This window comes from Geotrypetes seraphini, chromosome 4, assembly GCF_902459505.1.
Source record: "Geotrypetes seraphini chromosome 4, aGeoSer1.1, whole genome shotgun sequence".
NCBI classification, from domain to species: domain Eukaryota; kingdom Metazoa; phylum Chordata; class Amphibia; order Gymnophiona; family Dermophiidae; genus Geotrypetes; species Geotrypetes seraphini.
The window spans coordinates 183,337,185-183,358,661 of record NC_047087.1 but is presented as its reverse complement, the minus strand read 5'-3'; the positions used below and the strand labels follow the sequence as shown (position 1 = coordinate 183,358,661).

Below are 21,477 nucleotides of genomic sequence, written 5' to 3'. Positions count from 1 at the left end.
AGTAGACACCCAGGATGGTGTGAATAATATGAAAGAAGATCTGGTGAAGCTTGAAGAATGGTCTGAAATTTGGCAGCTAAAATTTAATGCTAAGAAATGCAAGGTCATGCATTTGGGCTGCAAAAACCTGAGGAAACTGTACAGTTTAGGGAGGTGAAGAATTATGTGCACGACAGAAGAGTGGGACTTGGGTATGATTTCATGTGATGATCTTAAGGTGGCCAAACATGTTGAAAAGGTGACGGTAAAAGCTAGAAGGATCTAGGGTGCATAGGGAGAGCTATGGCCAGTAGAAAAAAAGGAGGTATTGATGCCCCTGTGTAAAAGACTTTGGTGAGACCTCATTTAGAATATTGTGTACAATTCTGGAGGCCACACCTTCAAAAAGATATAAATAGGATGGAGTCTGTCCAGAGGAAGGCTACTAAAATGGTGCGTGGTCTTTGTCTGAGTATGGGAGACAGACTTAAAGATCTCCATCTGTATACTTTAGAGAAAAGGCGGGAGAGGAAAGATACGATAGAGACTTTTAAATACCTACATAATGTAAATGCGCACGAGTCTCTTTCATTTGAAAGGAAGCTCTGGAATGAGAGGGCATAGGATGAAGTTAAAAGGTGATAGGCTCCAGAGTATCCTAAGGAAATTCTTTTTTACAGAAAGGGTGGTAGATGCGTGGAACAGTCTCCCAGAAGAGGTGGTGAAGACAGAGAATTTTGTCTGAATTCAATAGGGCCTGGATAAGCACGTAGGATCTCTCAGAGAGAGAAATAGATAATGGTTACTGCAGATGGGCAAACTAGATGGTCCATTTGGCCTTTATCTGCCATCATGTTTCTATGTTTCTAGTCTAAGCAAAATGAATTGCAACCCTAATTTTATAAAATATAAGTTAAGCTCCTAAATTAAGATAAATCCAAACTATTTTCAGCTGAAAATTCAGGAGCTCAACTTTTTATTATTATTATTATTAATTTTTTAACATTTTCCCCCAATACTGGACCCTTTTACTAAACTATGTCATCACTGCAGCAAAACATGTGAACATACTGTATGGTAGCTGCTTATTTTACCTAGTATACTTTGCCACCTCACCCTCCCCTCCCCCCCCCAAAAAAAAAAAAAGAAATTCAGGCAAACTACAAACCCCTTAAAAATCAGTCACACAAAAATCAGTTTCTACATGTTACTAGCTTAATTCACTTCAGTGAAAAGGCTCCTTAAATAGGCTAAGGTAGACAGAAAAATCTCTCCAATAGCACATCCCAAAAAAATAGCAAAGAATCTTCAGCACTAGTCACCAACTACAGACCAGTAGCATCAATTCAATTTATTGTAAAACTCATGGAAGGATTGGTATATACCCAATTAATGGAATATCTCAATCAATTCTCTCTCTTACATGAAGAAACTCAATCTGGTTTTAAACCTTTGTTCAGCACCGAGACAGTAATTGCAGCTATCTTGGATAACTTATGCCTCCTGTTCAGTAAGGGACTTAATGCCCTGATCATGCAATTTGATATGAGCTCTGCGTTTGACTTAGTAGACCATGGGAAACTGCTACAATGATTAGATGCAATTGGTATTAGATAAGAGGTGCTAGACTGGTTTCGAGGTTTCCCGATGTCTCGCACCTATCAAGTACGTTTCGATTTCAAATATATTTATTGGAGTTTCAATAAGTACAAAAAGCAAAATAGAACAACAACAAGGAGTATATAACAAGGTCATAGCAGGACAAGCCAAAAGCACGACAATATATAATATATAACAAAATTAACATCAGGTCAAAACACGGTGCTAAACATTCCATGCATAGGCCAAATAGCAACCTGGAGAGGAAAGAAGAGAAGAGAAGAGAAATGGAGGGAAGAGCCCCTCTAAAAGCATATAAAACAGACGGGTCACCACTATCCCAATTGATTTTCAATGTCTACATGTCTTCATTAGGTGCGCAATTGTCCCAGCTAGAGTTAAAATTATTTAGCTACACAGATGACTTCACGATCATTATCCCATTCGCTAACTATCTCAGAAATCACTCCCAAATCAACAGAAGTACTGAATTTGATGGAGTAATGGAAGACAGAATTCAGATTGAAACTTAAACACAGAAAAAACAAAATTTTTTTTAGCTTCGCCACACCTGCTCGATACCAAAACATCACTATGCATCAATAAACTCAGTTATCCTATTCAATCTACTATGAAGATACTGGGTGTAACACTGGACCAGAGCCTAACTATGAAAGATCAGGTGGACTCCATAATCAGAAAGGGTTTCGTCACTCTCTGGAAGCTTCGGTCCATTAGAGGGACTGAAAGGGACCATAGCTGAACTGCTTCAACTAATAGCCAATCTGTCGATCAAATCGGGAAAGATTCCGGAAGACTGGAAGGTAGCGAATGTTACACCTATCTTCAAGAAAGGTTTGAGGGGAGATCCAGGGAATTACAGACCGGTGAGTCTGACCTCTGTACCGGGAAAGATGGTAGAGTCACTGATAAAGGACAGCATCATTGATCACCTTGACAGAAACGGGCTGATGAGGACCAGTTAGCATGGTTTTAGCAAAGGCAGATCGTGTTTGATGAACTTGCTGCACTTCTTTGAGGGAGTAAACAGACAGATAGACAAGGGCGATCCAGTCGACATTGTATATCTGGATTTTCAGAAGGCGTTCGACAAGGTTCCACATGAACGACTACTTTGGAAAATTGCAAGCCATGGAATTGAGGGTGAAATACTCACGTGGATTAAAAACTGGCTGGAGCATAGGAAAAAGAGAGTGGGGGTAAATGGACAATACTTGGACTGGAAGAGCGTCACCAGTGAGGTGCCGCAGGGCTCGGTGCTTGGACCCGTGCTCTTTAACATCTTTATAAATGATCTGGACATAGGTACGACGAGCGAGGTGATTAAATTTGCGGATGATACGAAGTTATTCAGAGTAGTAAAGACGCAGGGGGATTGCGAAGATCTGCAACGTGACATAGTCAAGCTCGAGGAATGGGCATCGACATGGCAGATGAGGTTCAACGTGGATAAGTGTAAAGTGATGCATGTCGGTAACAAAAATCTCATGCATGAATACAGGATGTCCGGGGCGGTACTTGGAGAGACCTCCCAGGAAAGGGACTTGGGAGTTCTGATCAACAAGTCAATGAAGCTGTCCACACAATGTGTGGCGGCAGCAAAAAGGGCAAACAGAATGCTAGGAATGATAAAGAAGGGGATCATGAACAGATCAGAGAAGGTTATCATGCCGCTGTACCGGGCCATGGTACGCCCTCCCTGGAGTACTGCATCCAGCACTGGTCGCCGTACCTGAAGAAGGACACGGTACTACTCGAAAGGGTCCAGAGAAGAGTGACTAAAATGGTTAAGGGGCTGGAGGAGCTGCCGTACAGCGAAAGATTAGAGAAACTGGGCCTCTTCTCTCTCGAACAGAAGAGATTGAGAGGGGACATGATCGAAACATTCAAGGTACTGAAGGGGATAGACTTAGTAGATAAGGACAGGTTGTTCACCTTCTCCAAGGTAGGGAGAACAAGAGGGCACTCTAAAGTTGAAAGGGGATATATTCCGTACAAACGTAAGGAAGTTCTTCTTCACCCAGAGAGTGTTAGAAAGCTGGAACGCCCTTCCAGAGGCTGTTATAGGGGAAAACACCCTCCAAGGATTCAAGACAAAGTTTTAGGGGAAAACACCCTCCAAGGATTCAAGACAAAGTTAGACAAGTTTCTGTTGAACAAGAACGTGCGCTGGTAGGTCTAGTCTCAGTTAGGGTGCTGGTCTTAGACCAGAGGGCCGCCGCGTGAGCAGACTGCTGGGCATGATGGACCACTGGTCTGACTCAGCAGTGGCAATTCTTTTGTTCTTATGAGACTTACAAGATCATGAAGGGCATAGATAAAGTGGAGAGGGAAAGATTCTTCAAACTTTCGAAAACTACAAGAACGAGAGGGCATTCCGAAAAATTAAAAGGGGACAGATTCAGAACAAATGCTAGGAACTACTTCTTCACCCAAAGGGTGGTGGACACTTGGAATGTGCTTCCAGAGGGTGTGATAGGACAGAGTACGGTATTGGGGTTCAAGAAGGGATTAGACAATTTCCTGAAGAAAAAGGGGATAGAAGGGTATAGATAGAGGATTACTATACAGGTCCTGGACCTGATGGGCTGCCGTGTGAGCGGACTGCTGGGCATGATGGACCTCTGGTCTGACCCACCAGAGGCACTGCTTATGTTCTAGAGCATATTTTGATGTGTCGTCATTCAGAATTCTGGTACAATCCCTCATACTGAGCCAACTTGATTACTGTATCGCCTACTTGGCAATTTCTCTAAAGAATATGCGGCGACTACAATTAGTGCAAAATACAGCGATCAGACTGATCCTCGGGTTGAAGTTTGACCATGTTACACCTTCCTACCGACTTCTGCATTGGCTACCTATGGAGGCACGTGTGAAGTTCGAGTTTGGTTGTTTCTGTTACAAGGTACTATTCGGTCTAGCCCCTAAATACATAATTGACCTTTTCTCTTTCTCAGCCAACAGACATAAGAAGTTCACACTCAAATTTTGTCTCACCTCCGGTTAGAGGATGTAAATTCAAAAGACATCATCAACATCTCCTTTCACACCAGGCAGCATTATGAGGTAAAGATCTAGAATTGCTTACGTCTACTACTTATGGGGAATTTAGGAAACGCCTAAAAACATATCTGTTCCTAAAGTACTTAGGCAACTAATCTCATCCCACAATAACTGATCCCTAGAGTTGTTAATCACTAGTTTCTAACTTTGCTAATTCCACTCAACTTGTTGCATCTTTCAATCAATGTTAACCGGCTGAACATTGCTAAATCCATTCAAACTGTAACATCTTTTAATTATTGTAAACCGCATAGAACTTCACAGTCCTGCGGTATATAAACTGTTATATTATTATTATTTTTGAACTTTGAGACAAAGTACAAAAATTCTTCTTGAATATACAGTAAAACTTTGGATTGCAAGTAACTTGGTTTGCAAGTGTTTTGCAAGACAAGCAAAACGTTTTATTAAATTTTAACATGATATACAAGCAATGTTTTGTAATACAAGTACACATAAGTATACACACATCACAACTGAGCCAATGGTTCTTCTCTCTCTGACGCTGCAGGAGTGTAGTGACTGTTCTAAACAAGTGAGGTCTTGCAATACGAGTACATACAGTATATACGCATCACATCATCACAGTTGAGCCGATGGTTCTTCTCTCTCTGACGCTGCAGGAGTGTAGTGACTGTTCTAAACAAGTGAGGTCTTGCAATACAAGTACATTTAGTACAGTGGTACCTCGGAATCCGAATGCCCCAGAAATCGAACGACTTGGAATCCAAACTCTGCTTTGGAATCCGAACACTCTGCACATTGAATGTGTGTGTGTTTGTGCCCCAGAATCTGAATGCTGCTTTGGAATATTTGTTAATATTTTACCTTAAAATCCAGTGTATTTCCTGTTAAAATTTGAGTTTGTGGGACCCAGGAACGGATTAATCCAGTTTCTATTATTTTCAATGGGAAAAATTGTCTTGGAATTTGAATGCTTTGGAACGGGGTTCTGGAACGGATTAAGTTCCGATTCCAAGGTATTTTGGGTTGTGGAACGAATTCTCCGAGATTCCATTATTTCCTATGGGGAAATTCGCTTTGATATACGAGTGCTCTGGATTACAAGCATGCTTCTGGAATGAATTATGCTCGCACACCAAGGTTTTACTGTATTACAAAAATAATGAAAAGTGAATGAGATTGTTATATTTGTAATCATTTATATGTATAATCATTTATAATCCACATTTCCCCATGTTTGATGGTAAGCATACAAGTACATATGTACATAAGTACAAGCCATCAACACACTGGAAAGGACAAGACACCATACCTGACTGAAAAAAAAACAAAAACACAACAACTTAGAAAACACATAAAAATTACTGTAAAAGCAAAGAAATCTCACCGACCCTGGGATTCCATGGAGGAGCAGGCAGAACTGATCTAGGTTTCCCAATTTGTATTTTTCAGCCTGGTATTGCTCCAGTTTCCTCATCTGACACAGAAAACAAACCATACTGTAATGTCAACCACATAAACTGTGTGCACGCACACAAACACATTCCACAGCAATACTTACTTCATGCTCTTCAGGAAGCAACTTTATCAACTGCTTCAGAATTTCAACATCAAACTTGGACCTGTCTCCTCTTTGAATCATGTCAACCACTTCTTCATTAGAGCTGCAGAAAGATATCATCTTGAGGTACACCAGCAAAAAGCATTCCCTCTCTCCCCCAGTGTATAGACACCATGTAGAGAATGCCAAAATATAATGGAAGCATGGCTCAGACTAGCAATTTATGGTAATATAGTGTTTAAGCCCATTAGATTAACGGGTGCTAGAATAGATGTGCAGGCTTAATTTAAAAAATTTTTACTGAAAACTTAACCTGAGATCTTTAATATTCGTTGTACGGTTGATTTATTTTAAGTTTTTATCTCTCTCTCTCTCCTTGTTCACTGTTTATTTTTTTTTTCTTTCAATCTGTCTCTCTAGACCCCTGTCCTTTTTTTGACTTGTCACCTTTTGTCTATCTCTTTGGCCGCTGTCTGTATTTAGAAAATAAGAATTGCCGTTGCTGGGTCAGACCAATGGTCCATCCTGCCTAGCAGTCCGCTCACACGGCAGCCTCAAGGTCAAGACCAGTGCTCCAAATTAGTCCAGTCTCATCAGTTTAGCATGAACTTGTATGCAGATATCCAGGAGAATTCAAGCTTGAATGCCTTAACCTGTCAGTTAAGCATCCTACAAAGGTCATGGTATGGAAATGTATGACAGCAAGTGGTGTTGGTTGGCGTCATATTGTAGAGGGCATGATGAATGCAGTGAAGTACATTGAAATCCTGCAAAAACGCATTTTGCCTTCAGCGGAGAACTAGTTTCCTGGTGATTACTTCTTTCAAGATAATTTACCATGTCATCGAGCAAAAATTTTACTTGAATGGATGAGAAAGAAGGGAATGAAGACAATTGATTGGCCTGCTCAGTCACCAGATCTCAATCCAATTGAGCAGTGGTCTCCAACCCTGTCCTGGAGGCACACTAGGACAATCGGGTTTTCAGGCTAGCCCTAATGAATATGCATGAGAGAAATTTGCATATAATGGAAGTGACAGGCATATCTGCTCCATGCATATTCATTAGGGCTGGGGACCATTGTTCAATTGGTAAGGGAAGAGAGAAGTCAGGGTTTGGAAAGATTTAGGGGAGTTTCAGTTGAAGTGGCACAAGTGCAATTTGGTTCATAGGATCCTAGTCCCACTAGATTCCTCAAAGGACACAAGGAGTGTGGTAGATCTTTTGCTATATAGCACTGGTCTCAAACTCAAACCCTTTGCAGGGCCACATTTTGGATTTGTAGGGCCTCAGAAAAAATAGTTAATGTCTTATTAAATAAATGACAATTTTGCACGAGGTAAAAAACTCTTTATAGCTTATAAATCTTTCCTTTTGGCCAAGTCTTAATAATAATATTGTAATTTATAGCTAAAGAAACATATGATCAAGAAACTATTTTATTTTACTTTTGTGATTTTGATAAACATACCGAGGGCCTCAAAATAGTACCTGGTGGGCTGCATGTGGCCCCTGGGCCGCGAGTTTGAGACCATTGCTACATAGCATTGGTACCGTGTCCTTGAAAATCAATGAAAAAAATACTACTCCACAAATTAAGTAGTCCGTCTCATTAGCCAGTGTCTCAAAATTATCTTTTTGGGGTTTTTGGTTTGTTTGGGGTTTTGTTTTTTTTTTTTTAATAAAATTCCAGAAATGCATCTTTCACCAATTATTACATTTTGTGGAGGATAAGGAGAGAAACACGTGGAGGAGCATAATCAAAACATACAACTAAGTCCGATTTGGGCGGATGGTGCTAGATACCCAAAGTCAGCAGTAGGAAAATGTCCCATTTTCAAAAAATACATCTAGAATTTTTTTCCCCTAAAAAATCATCTCTCTCGATGGCCAGGCTATTGCTCATCCAGATCGCCAGTACATCTATCTTTATACCACATTTTCGACCAAAATTTCATCCAAGTCCCAAACGCCCAGAACAAGACCATTTGGACATGGGAGGGGGGCCAATCTTGTAATGGACTGGCCATCCAGACATGGTAGCAGAGCAGTGGGGCACCTTAGAGGGCACTGCTGTGAACTTCACAAAAGGAGTGCCAGATAAACATTTCTTCAGAACTCCCTTATGGGTTTTGGAGGGCTCACCACAACCTACTATACTCACCTGTCTACAACCCCAATAGCCCTTATAGCTGCAGGTGGCATCTATATGGCAATAGAGTAGGGTTTTGGGGGTTGCCCATATTCCACAATAAATGTAGTGGTTAGAGTGGCTTATTGGCCTGGGTCCTCCTCTTTATGGTTCACTAGCTCTCTCCCCAGGCTATTTAAGAGACCTGTGTGCAGCTCTACTAGGCTTTCCAAAACCAGGTGCTGATGTTCTGGAGGACATTTTTATTCTGATCTTTGTGGGGGGTATAAGTGGGTCAGTGAACACTGGGGAAATGTGTGGGGGGGTCTTTACTTTGTCTCTGAAGTGGTTATCTGATCACTTTGGATACCTTTTTGGCACTTATACCTGTTTCATATCATCTAACAACATTTAAGTTTCATCCAGGATGTCTAGCAAAACATTTGATTATCCCTGCAGGACGACTTAAGTCTAGGTCGGCCCACATCCCATCCACACCACTCCTCCAGATAAGCCCCTTTCAGCTCTGGGTGCACAGTGGCATTCAGAGGCATAAAAAGTCCCTTGATACGTCTAGAAAGTCCCTTGATTATCAGCACTTGGATGACCTGTCTTTTAGGTCATCCAAGTGCTGACTTGGACAGTTTGTAGACGTGTTTAAGTTTTGATTACGAGCCCCTTAGGCCACAATTCTGCAAAGTGCTCCCGATTGTAGGCAGCTATAGGCGTCCTACAGCTGTCTAATCAGCCAATCGGGAGGCACTTTAAAAAAAAAAAAATGCTCCCCAGGCAGGCCGCCTATATTGAAGGCACCTCCAGGGGGCCTAGAGAGGCCCGCCTAAGGCTAGGCGGTAGCCTTAAGTGAACCTAGGCGGCCCTACGCGTCTCCCTAGCAGAACAGGAGATGCTTACAATGTAGGCTAGCAAAATGCTGGCCTACATGGAAAGTAGATGTGGCCGCTGTACTTAATTGCGGCAAGGATCTCCCTGACATGATTACTATAGCGGCCGTGGCTACGGCCGCAAGTCTCCCCTCCCTCCAGCGATTGCGGCAGGAGGGTGCCCAACCCCTCCTGCTGACAGAACCCGCCCTCCCCCGAGGAGGGGCCTTAGGCACTTGGGTCAATCAGGGGACAGGGGGTTGGGCCCGCCTCATTTGGATGGAGGCAGGCCTGCTGGCCTGACATGCAAGGAACCGTCTGGTCCAACTTGAAGGTAAGCCCAAGGAGGGTTCGGCACCCTCCTGCCAGCAAGCTTAGGGGGGCCGTTGGGGGAGGCGAACAGGAGGGGTTGGGTACCCTCCTGCTGCGATCGTCAGGGGGGAGGGGTTCTGTCTGCAGGAAGGGCTGAGCACCTTCCTACTGGCGGATCGTCGGGGGAGGGGGGTGGGTTCTGTCAGCAGGAAGGGTTGAGCACCTTCCTGCCGGTGATCTTAGGGGGGACGTTGGGGGGTCCAGCAGGAGGAGTTGGGCACCCTCATGCCGGCAATCTTCAGGGGGGCCCGGGGAGGAGGTTGGGCATGTTAAACCCGATTCTGTAACCGGCGTCTGCAACATGGACATCGGTTACAGAATCGGGTTAACTTTGGCCGGGTGTAGGCCCGATTCTGTATAGGACACCCGGGACCAGCGTCCTATACAGAATCCAGGCCTTAATGTCCATAGTACACATTCTGCCTGGCATAGCATTGTTACATTGTCATGTTTCTCTTTTCACTCCCTTTCGCCATATTGGCATCTTAGCATTATGTTATTTGGGATTTTGTTATTTGGTCAGCTTCCAAGTTTCCTCTTACCATCTAATGTTTATTTATTATTGTAAACTGCCTAGATATTTATTTAAACATACCACCAATAATAAAATAAAAGTGAAGGGTGAAATAAGAGAATGAATCTCCAGCACTCAAGAGTTCTTTGAGGAACACAGAATATATCATGCCGGTTTCTTTGATAAGTAATGTGTGTATGTTGGAGATTAAAGGGTTAGATTCTTGATAGCATTCAACATAGTTGGATTATGTATAACGTGACCATTTATTTTTTTCATCAAAATGGGACATCTATTACTTGTCAGTCCCGCCCTCAATCTCACCCTAGCCCCACCCCTAATTTATTCCAATCATTTTTCATGTACACATAATATCTTAATTCATAATGGTACCCATAAAATAATAAAAAAAACAAAACAATCCCCCCCCCCCCAAAAAAAAACAACAACCACACAGCACACTATACACATAGAAAATGTTAATCATCATTTATATTTGGGGGGGTGGTTTCAAAGATGGCAAAGCAGATGACTTTAAAATATGCAATGTCACCTCAGTAACTATAGAAAAATAGACAAATATAGTGCAAAATATAGACAGCAGATATAATTCTCAAAACTGACATGTTTTGATCACTAAATTGAAAATAAAATCATTTTTCCTACCTTTGCTGTCTGGTTGATTTCATGCTCTGGTTGCATTTCCTTCCGACTGTGCATCCTTTCTTTCTGCACTGAGGCCCAACAATTGTCCCTTTCTATTCCCTCCCTCCCTCCTTCCCATGTTCTTAGTGTCCCCAGTGCCTCCTTCCTATGTCCTTAGTGCCCCTTCCTATGTCCTTAATGCCCCAGCGCCTCCTTCCTATGTCCCCCTCACTGCTTTCCAGACTTTGTCCCACCCTCCACCCCCTTCTCCAAAGCCAGCCTGCCTACCTACCTACCTCCCTGCCACGCCAAAGCCATCTGCTTGCCTGCCTACCTCCTTCCCTGCCGCGCAAAAAAAAAAAAAAAAAAGCAAAAGCCTCCCTCCTTCCTTCCCACCCCCCCAGTCCACCGCCGCTGCTGATTGCCAGTCTCTCTCCTTATCTCCCTCCAGCGCCAATTCACACCCACCACTGCTGCTGCAAATTGCCGCCCAGAAGCCTTCTTCCCGAAGTCAACAGGAGGAATATTAACACAATATCAAATAAATACCCAAAGGGGAATATCAAAAACAGTAAAAAAAAAAAAAAAAGACAAAAATCCCCAGATATAAACTGAAAAGGGTAGGTAGCACTGCAAAATAATGTTTTTGGACGTGAAATTACCAAAATGGATCAACAGTTTACCACCAAAGTATTTCGTAAGCCTACGGATAAAAACACCTACCTGGCATATAATAGTTGTCACCCACCCAGGTTAAAACAGGCTTTACCCATAGGGCAGTTTCTCAGGATAAGATGTATTTGCTCTACTGATCAAGATTATAAGAAACAAGCCAAAAAATTAATTCAACGACTTCGGGCAAGATCTTACCCTGAATGGACTGCTTATCGTAGAGTTCTTTACGCCAATCCTACTTTGTTACTACCTCCTCTGCATGACCCCCGTTGGAAAAGCATGTGTGTGTTCTTTCCTACTCTGAAAAGGCTTTCCAAGTGACAAAAAGTATCCGCCAACACTGGCATGTTTTATCCATGCATGCTGTATTCAGCGAGGGTCCCTGTGTAACCTACTCGAGACCCAAGAATTTAACTAATCATCTTCCCACTGCGAAGGCTTTGAGAGCTATAGGTGGGTCTTGTGGTCCTCAGGGCCACAAAGCATGTGGAACCTGTGTTGTATGTGAGCTATTCCTTCAGGGGGACACTTTTAAACATCCTCGCACCAGGAAAACTTATAAACTCAAGGGATGCACCACATGCAAATCCATGGGGGTGGTGAATGTTCTTCTTTGCCCTTGTTCCGTTATGTATGTGGGTTCTACCATGCGCCAGATACAAACTAGACTGTCTGAACATAAGAGTAGGCTTTTACATGTGGTCATTAATGCTCCGATGGTCACTCACTGCATGGAAAAAGTGCATACATTTCAGGATTTAAGGTGGCTGGTACTTGAACAAATCCCTGAAACCTGGGTTGGTGACAAAAGATCTTATCTACATTTACGTAAACAGTATCCCTTTCAACAATCCAGTACTATTAGCCCTGCTGGACTGAATGACACCATTGAATGGAGCGCTTTGCTGTAGCCCTTCTTGCTTGTGTGTATGTTGTTGATAAAGCTTGTTTAAGACGACGCAATTCTCAGCTGTTTTAAAATTGCCCTGCATCTCTTCCATTTTGTCTCACTGGCAGCGTTCTAAAAACCTGCAGCTTGCCCCCTTCATGAAAGGTTTCTTCTTATTTTAAGCTCCTGAAGAAGGGTATTCTGACCTGAAACTAGACCCGTTGAGCTACTAACTTTGCGTTTATGCCTTGTCTGAAAATAGAGGAATCACTCTGAGATTTTGAGAATGTTGGATACGAACTGTCATGGCAGCCACCGCAGATAAGTGTTACTACTTTTCGCTGGTTTTGAGTCCTAACCTTGAAGTGTTAATAGCACTGCATTCCAAATTTGCTGACTTTAATATATATATTTATTTGTTTGTTGCACTTGCACTTTATTAATTACATTCACTATTAGTTGTGCACACGTGGGGCCCATGATGGTGCACAGCGTGACCTGTGAAAGAGCCCCGCTCCAAAATGGTAAGCCAGGAGCACTGGTAATCAGCGCACCATAGCTTTCACTATTGCACTGAGGCCTCACATTTATATATTTATATTTTTTCTTCCTTGCTTAAAGGTTGTGGCTTTTTTGTTTGCAGTGCTACCTACCTTTCTAGGTTTATATCTGGGGATTTTTGTCTTTTACTGTTTTTGATATTTCCCTTTGGGTAACCAATACAGGGCAAGCAGTGGCTTCCCCCTTGTCTTTCATCAGATTCTTAAAGGGGTCCATGACTCAACCCATTAGAGGCTTTTCATTAACTGGGGACTGTTGATAACACCACACGCTCTGTCAAAGGGGGAATAAAAAGTTAGATAGCCTTACCTTTTAAGTTTCTTCAAAAATACATTCAAACTGAGGCTTTTCTTGAAATCCAGAAATGTGACCTTTTCATGAAAATAAGGGGGGGAAAAAAAAAAAAAGTTTACTAATCAAACTAGTCACAACCTTCATTTTTGTCACGAGAGAGGGGAAGTATCAGCCATTACCTGCTTTGGTTGCTTCTCTGCTGCGGAAGTTTCTGTCACTGAGCCTTTTGCTTTTGAAAGGCAGAACTCAAGCTCTGTGCTGGTGTAATCGAGCTCCATGGATTCATCACCACTGCTCACAAGTGCCCACATGGAGTCCTTTTCTGGAAGAAAAAACGGATTATAGTAAGGTGGAGCACCAGCCAGTATTAGAGCTCACAGCCACAATTACAGCTAAGAATGACAATAACTGATAGATTATTTTCAATATCTTGGAATCATTTTTGACTATCCTTTACTCCTCAAGTCTCATCTCTGTGTAAGACATGTTTTTTTTGTCTCAATTAAGGGTTGTATGAAACTTTTTTGATCATGAGCCTTTCACTCTTTTCTCCATGCTCTTTACTTGACAAAGCTTATGCAGTATTGTTTATTTATTCTGGCATCTTAATCTCTCTCAAAGAAACTAAACTCAATGAAAACTGTGCTATATTTGAACTAGAGAGCTGGGGATCCCATGGGTTCCCCCTTCGGGTCACGGGGATCTCACGGGGGTTGGATGCAATTCGAGATGCGAGGCTCGTCTTTTTTTCCTACCTGCCCTACAGTAGCACACATAGCCGACCGGAAGTCTTCCCCGATGTCAGAGCTGACGTCAGAGGGAGGGCTTTGCGTCAGTTACATACAGTGGGTGGTTTATTTATCGTTACACATCCAGGGGGGTGGGGGGGTTGGAGGGAGGGGAAATATTGATAGTGATATTTGGGTAACTTTATTTTTATTTGTATTGTATATTAGGATATATTATGATATTATATGAATGATATTTATGTTACCTGTTCTTTCATTTGTATGACACTGTTTTTGATTAAAAACCAATCAAGAATTTTAAAAAAATATATAGGGCTATTTTATGCGTAATTCTATAAGAAATTGGGAGCCAGTGTGTGTTTCTCAAGAGGAGCATAACAATCAAACTTTCTCAATTTTGTAATAATTTTTTTTTTCTGTACTTTGAATTATTTGTAACTGCCTTAATTCATTTTGTGCAAAGTCTTTATATAAGAGAATTACAGTAATCTAGGTTCGAGATTGAGTGAATGGATTGGGATATTCAAAGCAGCTGGTTCTAAGACCTTTTCTAATGATCTTATGCACAATTTATAGAAACTATTTTTAACAACTGTGATGATCTATTCATGATAAGATCATCCAATGATTGTTGCTAAACCAATTTTGACTATCGCCGACTTTAGTGCATCTGGCCCTGGGAGACAACAGGGTACCTACTTAATAGAATTGCTCCCTTAGAGGAACAGAGGTACTCCAAAGAGAAATTAAACCTTGCATCTAGTATCATGGTATGGGGTACTTTCATCATTGTAATGAAATGGTCAGTTAAGAGAGATAAAGAAGAAAAAATACAAAGTGGGGGGATCATTGAAATGAGGGGGAATTGCAGGCCTGGGAGCCATCAGGTCACAGCTTTGCAGTCTGATGCACTTGGTTGGTGAAATAACCCCAGCAAAAAAATTTTACTGTGGTTTTTGGGCCCTAACGTGACTTGCAGTGCATCACTAAAGGCTCCTTTTACTAAGGTGTGCTAGCGTTTTTAGCGCGCGCTGAAGATTAGCGCACGCAAACCCCACGCTACATGGAAAATACTAACACAAGCTCTATGGAGGCGTTAGCGTCTAGTGTGCGCTAAAACCGCTAGCGCACCTTAGTAAAAGGAGCCCTAAGTTGCATTTGGGTATTTACATAGTATTGAGATGCAAAACATGTATAGGTTTTGCACCTCATTACTGCCTAACCTGTAGACACTTCAGTATCGCTGCTGTATTTTACTTTAAGGGCTCCTTTTATCAAGCTGTGGTAGGCGGTTAACGCGCAGAATACCGCGAGTTCAACCGCCTACCACACTAGTCGCCAACGCCTCCATTGATGAGGCGTTAGTTTTTGGGTGTGCCAAGGGGGTTAGCGTGTGATGAAATGTCTGACGCGCTAACCCCCGTAGCGCACCTTAATAAAAGGCCATTTAAGTCGCATTAACCCCCCACACAAACACACTTTTATGAAGCTGTGTTTAGCAGTTTGGGGTTTGTTTGTTGTTTTTTTTAATCGTCAGCCAACACAGCTTCATAAAGGGGGGGGAGGGGATAGGGGATAAACAATGCAACTTAAGGTCTTAATGCTGCTTGATGAATTCCCTCCTATGTCAAAATAATATGGTAAGTAATATTTCTCAGGATCTTCTCTTATCTCCCAATCCATAGAATGTCTAAATTTCTATTTAAGTAACTAGAAAAATAAAATTGTAGATCTGTGGTAGACCACCATCAGTACGTTGTTTAAGCGGCTGTTAAGAATAGGATGGGAGAATTGCCTGACTGAATCTTCTTTTGTTTATTGGATTTCCATTTGTAATTGAATAGAGCAATATTTACCTACTCTTTCTGTTCTTGGAAAGGGATTTGTTTCCCTCTTATTGTCTCTCCTTTAATAATATTTTCTGTACAAGTTGTGTTGCTTGATATATTTAATTTTTTATTAAATAAATTTTTTTTTTAACATGGAATAGTATTGAAGGGGGATAAAATCTGGTGTCCTGTGGATCATTCTAAGTGATAAATGATTCTTTGCCACAGGAAAGGCCAAAAGGAAAAAAAAAAAAAAAATCCAGCCCTTTCTGCAAAATTGTTTCAAACCAACTGCCACTGCTAAGCTTTGATCCCCAGAAGTAACAGCAACAGCCCTCATTCCTATACTTGGAATGTGCACAGCAAAAAAAAAAAAAGGAAGAGGTTCTATGTTTCTATGAGGGATCTATTCATAGGGCGAAGGTAGGGGAGGGACATTAAGGTGGGCAGACTAGATGGGCCTTGGCCCTTATCTGTCGTCTATTTCTATGTTTCTATGTTTCTATGAGGTTGGTTCAGTTTATTTTCAGAGTCAGAATTTTTCAGATCATTTTGGTCCATTAAAGTTAATAAGGCAAACAACTGCAATCTAACAGTGGAGTTCTCCATTTATTGTTAAAAACTTGCTTAAATTTGCTGGCAGGAATTTGCCACACAAGCAAAAAAAAAAAAAAATTATCAAGCAATCTGATGAGGACCAGCCAGTACGGCTTCAGCAAAGGAAGATCTTGCTTGACGAACTTGCTGCATTTCTTCGAGGGAGTTAACAGGCAGATAGACAAGGGTGACCCAGTCGACATTGTGTATCTGGATTTTCAGAAGGTGTTCAACAAGGTCCCGCATGAACAACTACTTCAAAAAAATTGGGAGCCATGGAATTGAGGGTGAAATACTCACATGGATTAAAAACTGGTTGGTGAATAGGAAACAGAGTGGGGGTAAATGGACAATACTCAGACTAGAAAAGTGTCACGAGTGAGAATGCTGCAGGGTTCGATGCTTGGACCCGTGCTCTTCCAACATATTTATAAACAACCTGGAAATTGGTACGACGAGCGAGATGATTAAATTTGAAGATGATATGAAGTTATTCAGAGTAGTGAAGACACAGGATTGCGAAGACCTGCAATGTGACAAACACGCTCGAGAAATGGGCTATGACATGGCAAATGAGGTTTAACTTGGATAAGTGTGAAGTGATGCATGTCGGTACACGAATACAGGATGTTTGGTGCAGTACTCTGAGAGATCCCCCAGGAAAGAGACTTGGGAGTACTGGTCAACAAGTCGATAAGCCATCCACGCAATGTGCGGCAGCGGTGAAAAGGGCAAATAGAATGCTAGGAATGATTAAGAAGGGGATCACGAACAGATTGAAGAAGGTTATCATGCCGCTGTACCGGGCCATGGTACGCCCACACCTGAAATATTTTGTCCAGCACTGGTCGCCGTACTTGAAGAAGGACATGGTACTACTCGAAAGGATCCACAGAAGAGCGACTAAAATGGTTAAGGGGCTGGAGAAGCTGTCGTACAGTGAGAGATTAGAGAAACTGGGCCTCTTCTCCATTGAAGAGAGGAGACTGAGAGGGGCATGCTCGAAACGTTCAAGATAATGAAGGGAATAGACTTGGTAGACAAAGATAGGTTGTTCACCCTCTCCGAGGTAGGGAGAACGAGAGGGTACTCTCTAAAGTTAAAAGGGGATAGATTCTGTACAAACTTAAGGAAGTTCTTCTTCACCCAGAGAGAGTGGTGGAAAACTGGAATGCTCTTCCAGAGGCTGTTATAGGGGAAAACACCCTCCAGGGATTCAAGACAAAGTTAGACAAGTTTCTGCTAAACCAGAACGTACGCAGTAAGGCTAGACTCAGTTAGGGCATTGGTCTTTGACCTAAGGGCCACTGTGGGAGCTGGGCATGATGGACCACTGGTCTGACCCAGCAGTGGAAATTCTTATGTTCAAGAGTAGCATGAAGACCATAGGTATCACCAAGATACCAAAATAAGGTAAGTGGAGAATTTGGTGGAGGAAGCAGTGTACCCAGGGTATGAGAATTTAGAAGAGTAGGAGTATTGTTTCAAAAGAGAATAGGAATATAGCCATATGGTCAATTTAGGGTGAGCCTGAACCCAAAGAGAGTAGGCACAAAGATTCATATTTCCCCCTGCTCACTTCAAAAGAAATACCCAAATTGGTGAGGATCCACAAGACTTGCCACTGAAGACCTCCTCTCGGTAAAAATATTTATACCCTATGCAACCGGTTGCAATATTCCCAGGCCGCTGATATACCAGCCTCTACACATGTGCACAAACTGAGCAAGCATGAGGGGTGAGGCAGCAGCAGCATAGAACAGCTGTCCAGGGTAAGTCTTTGGCTGGCAGGGCGTGCAGACCCCTGCTAGCCATGCCAATGGAACACTGATTTTGGGTGGGCCTGAGCCCAATAATCAAGTGGAGACATTGATTTTCCACTATATATGTTGCAATTGTTTATTTTGAGTGGTAAATTTTATCAAGAGAAGAATCTTAAGTTATTCTATATATTAAAAAAATTACCCTATAATTTGCACTTTCCTCCTTTTCAAACTAAAAATCTATAGAAAGACTCTTAATGCAAGCATGTAGAGTCAAAGAGTACCTGCGGGCCTGCATGCAGCAAAAAGGAGTAGATGAATGACACCCATAAACCTGACAGGCAACAGAATGGAAAAGGGGAATGATGGACCATGGAAAAAAAGAAGTCAAAAAATAAATGGATACCACATGCATACATGAAAAGATTCTGAACTTTTCAAATCTTTCTCAACCTAATATAAGACACTTAACTGCACCCCAAAAACAATGCTACTGTCTAGATCAGTGTCTCAAACTTTCTTGAGCCAGGGCACACTAAAGGTAGTGGCCACGGCTCGAGGCACCCAGAACTGCATGGACCTCACACATCAATGTCCGCTTATGTGCAGAGGCCCTCCAGATGGGCCCTGAGACGCCAATACGGGGTGCCAGCAGGGAAGAGGGCCAAAGAGAAGGACAGGCACTGGTGCCAGCTGATTGCTTACAGTAGTGTTTCTCAACTACTTCAAGCTAAGTACCCCCTAAGTCTAACAAATATCAACTGAGTACCCCAACCACAGACCTCCCTAGGCCCACCCAAGCTCTGGCCCAGATCCCATCCCATTTACTAACTGTAATGCAATTTTTTCCATCCATTTTTCATATACACACAATATACACAGCAAATATAAATTCTCAAAACTGACACATTTCAATCACTATATTGAAAATTAAATCATTTTACCTACCAATGATCCTCTGCAGGCTGCTGTAATTAGCTTTAAAAGGTGAGATCGGGAGGCTGGGGGGGGGGGGAAGCTGGAGGATGCTAGAGAAGGGAGAAACATGCAGGCTTCGGCGAATCGGGCAGCGCCGACACGTAGGGAAGTCAACTGGCAGGTGCCTCTCTTTCTCCTCAGTGTGCCGAGGGTATGAGAATTTAGAAGAGTAGGAGTATTGTTTCAAAATAGACAAGGAATATAGCCATATGGTCAATTTAGGGTGAGCCTGAGCCCAAAGAGAGTGGGTACAAAGATTCATATTTCCCCCTGCTTGGAATCTCATGAGGTACACTAGTGTGCCTCGGCACACAGATTTTTCTACACACTGGTCTAGATAGCTAGGGCTTACCATCCTGTACCCATCCACTATCACTACCAAATTAGAGGGATGTATGTGGAAGGTATCTTTCTTACCTTGTATCTCAGTGGAGGGAAGTTCCTGCCAGTTCAAAGTTTTCATCTGTACAGCTGGTTTGTTGATTTTCTTACTGGAGTTGCCTGAATATCCCTTAGAATTAGCTCTCTGAACAACTGAATTGCTCTGGAAACTGGGCAGGGGCGGTGCCAAGGGTGGCCCCACAGTCAATGACGCAGTCCCAATAGCAGGAAGCGGGGGAGGAGGTGGAGGCAGCACCTGTTTGTTTGGTGAAACTGACAAGGCTAAATGTAGAGTCTGTGCAACACTCTCTGCATTATCTGATGACGATAAAAGGTCATTTTGAGAAATTTTCTCTCCTTTGGGCTGGGAGGGAGTTGTAAGTGGGCTCTGATCAACACAAGCCTCTTTAGTTTTAAGAGTTCTGCGAGTTTTGATATACTTGCTCTGGCCTGAATTTCGATATCTTGAGCGTTTCTTTAAATGGAAGATTTTCCGCAGTTTTCTGGCCTGCATTTTCTTCCTCTAAAAAAAAAAAAAAAAACACTCCATGTTAATGATATCAGTTTTCTCTCTCTCATTTAAACACAAAACAAAAGTATACTTTAAGCCAGTGGTCTCAAACTCGCGGCCCAGGGGCCACATGCGGCCCGCCAGGTACTATTGAGGCCCTCGGTATTATAAAGAATGACTCTTTATGGAAAACCAGTGCCTCAAGTGTCCGGCGGTCGTGTCCTGGAACATTACCCGCCTCGCTTCTATAACCTCACGCAAGCGCTTTCCTGCGTCTGTACGCGATTGTCCTCTCCACTCCACCTCACAATCGGGTGCAGACGCAGGAAAGCGCTTGCGTGAGGTTACAGCAGTGAGGCGGGCAATGTTACAGAACGTAAGGTAACCACTGGAGGCAGTGCAGCTTGTGCGTGTGTCCGGTGCTGGAGGACACTTAAGACACAAGTTTTCCATAAAGAATCAATCATCCTTTATAATACTGAGGGCCTCAAAATAGTTGGTCCAAAATCTTGTCTCTTGCAGTTGATACTTTGATAGTTTTTCACTTTCTGCATGTTGCACTGCTTTCTGCTGTGTATAGCTGAAATTATCAGAAGCAATTAAGGAAAGATTTATAAACTAATTTCAGATAATCCACATTTTGGATCATGCAAAGTTGTCATTTCTTTAATAAGAGACATTAACTATTTTTTTCTGCGGCCCTCCAAGTACCTACAAATCCAAAATGTGGCCCTGCAAAGGGTTTGAGTTTGAGACCACTGCTTTAAGCTTCGGAAAGAAATGCTGAAAACTCATCTATAAAAGGGAGCTAAGGGTTTATACTACTGCATTCCAACTGAAGTGCTATAAGTTGTATATGGGCTTCTTGGAAATACAGTTAAGGGAGAGGAAAACAGAAATCTGTTTCCTGATAGGACAGCACCACTAGTTAACCAAAATCTTAAAGAGGGAACAGATGAATGAGATCAATCACAAAGGAAAGTAAAGAGAACACAAACAACCCCCCCAAAAAACACAAAAAAAAAACCAACCACACAAACAAATGACAAAATGTACATTATAATTCACATAAAAATGAATGCCAAACCAAATCAAGAATATGCATGATTTTAAGTACATTAAAATCATGTATTAGTCATTTTTGCTTTGGAAAAAAAGTCTGCCTCCTCAACATGGCACCACCACACAAAGGGACCAGGAAACAATGCTACTGTTAATCTATTGCTGCTGGGTAAAATGGGTTGAAGGACAGAAGACACAGCCAAGGTCATACCCAGGGTTATTGCAAGTATACAATATAACCATCTCTGTTGATTTAGAAGCCATGGAGGGAATTCTATAAATTGCAACCAAGATGTAGGTGCTACAATGGGGCACACTTAGCACCCATTCTATGACTGCACTTAGACATGCCTCAACTGTTATAGAATGCTAGCAGAAAAGATGGATTTGATGTAGCAAAATTTAAATGAGCCCAATTACAATATTTCAATGGCTGGTGTAAATTGGCATGCCTA

The 21,477-nt window shown here is 42.2% G+C and overlaps 1 protein-coding gene across 8 annotated transcripts in view; it reads right to left on the bottom strand.

Moving 5' to 3' along the window:
- LOC117359572 (inverted formin-2-like) overlaps positions 1–21,477 on the bottom strand; it is a 99,117-nt gene that overhangs the window by 63,922 nt on the left and 13,718 nt on the right. For 7 of the 8 annotated variants that reach the window (XR_004539265.1, XR_004539266.1, XM_033942574.1 and 4 more), the window contains 5 exons: positions 19,486–19,972; positions 13,332–13,474; positions 13,168–13,229; positions 6,191–6,293; positions 6,021–6,106 (listed from right to left, as the gene is read on the bottom strand). Coding sequence is in view for 6 of the 8 variants with exons in the window: in XM_033942574.1 (XP_033798465.1) it covers positions 6,021–6,106; positions 6,191–6,293; positions 13,168–13,229; positions 13,332–13,474; positions 19,486–19,972 (881 nt within the window). In the remaining 2 variants the exon portion in view is untranslated. The remainder of the gene's footprint in view (positions 1–6,020; positions 6,107–6,190; positions 6,294–13,167; positions 13,230–13,331; positions 13,475–19,485; positions 19,973–21,477) is intronic. The other variant, XM_033942578.1, reaches the window with a different exon arrangement.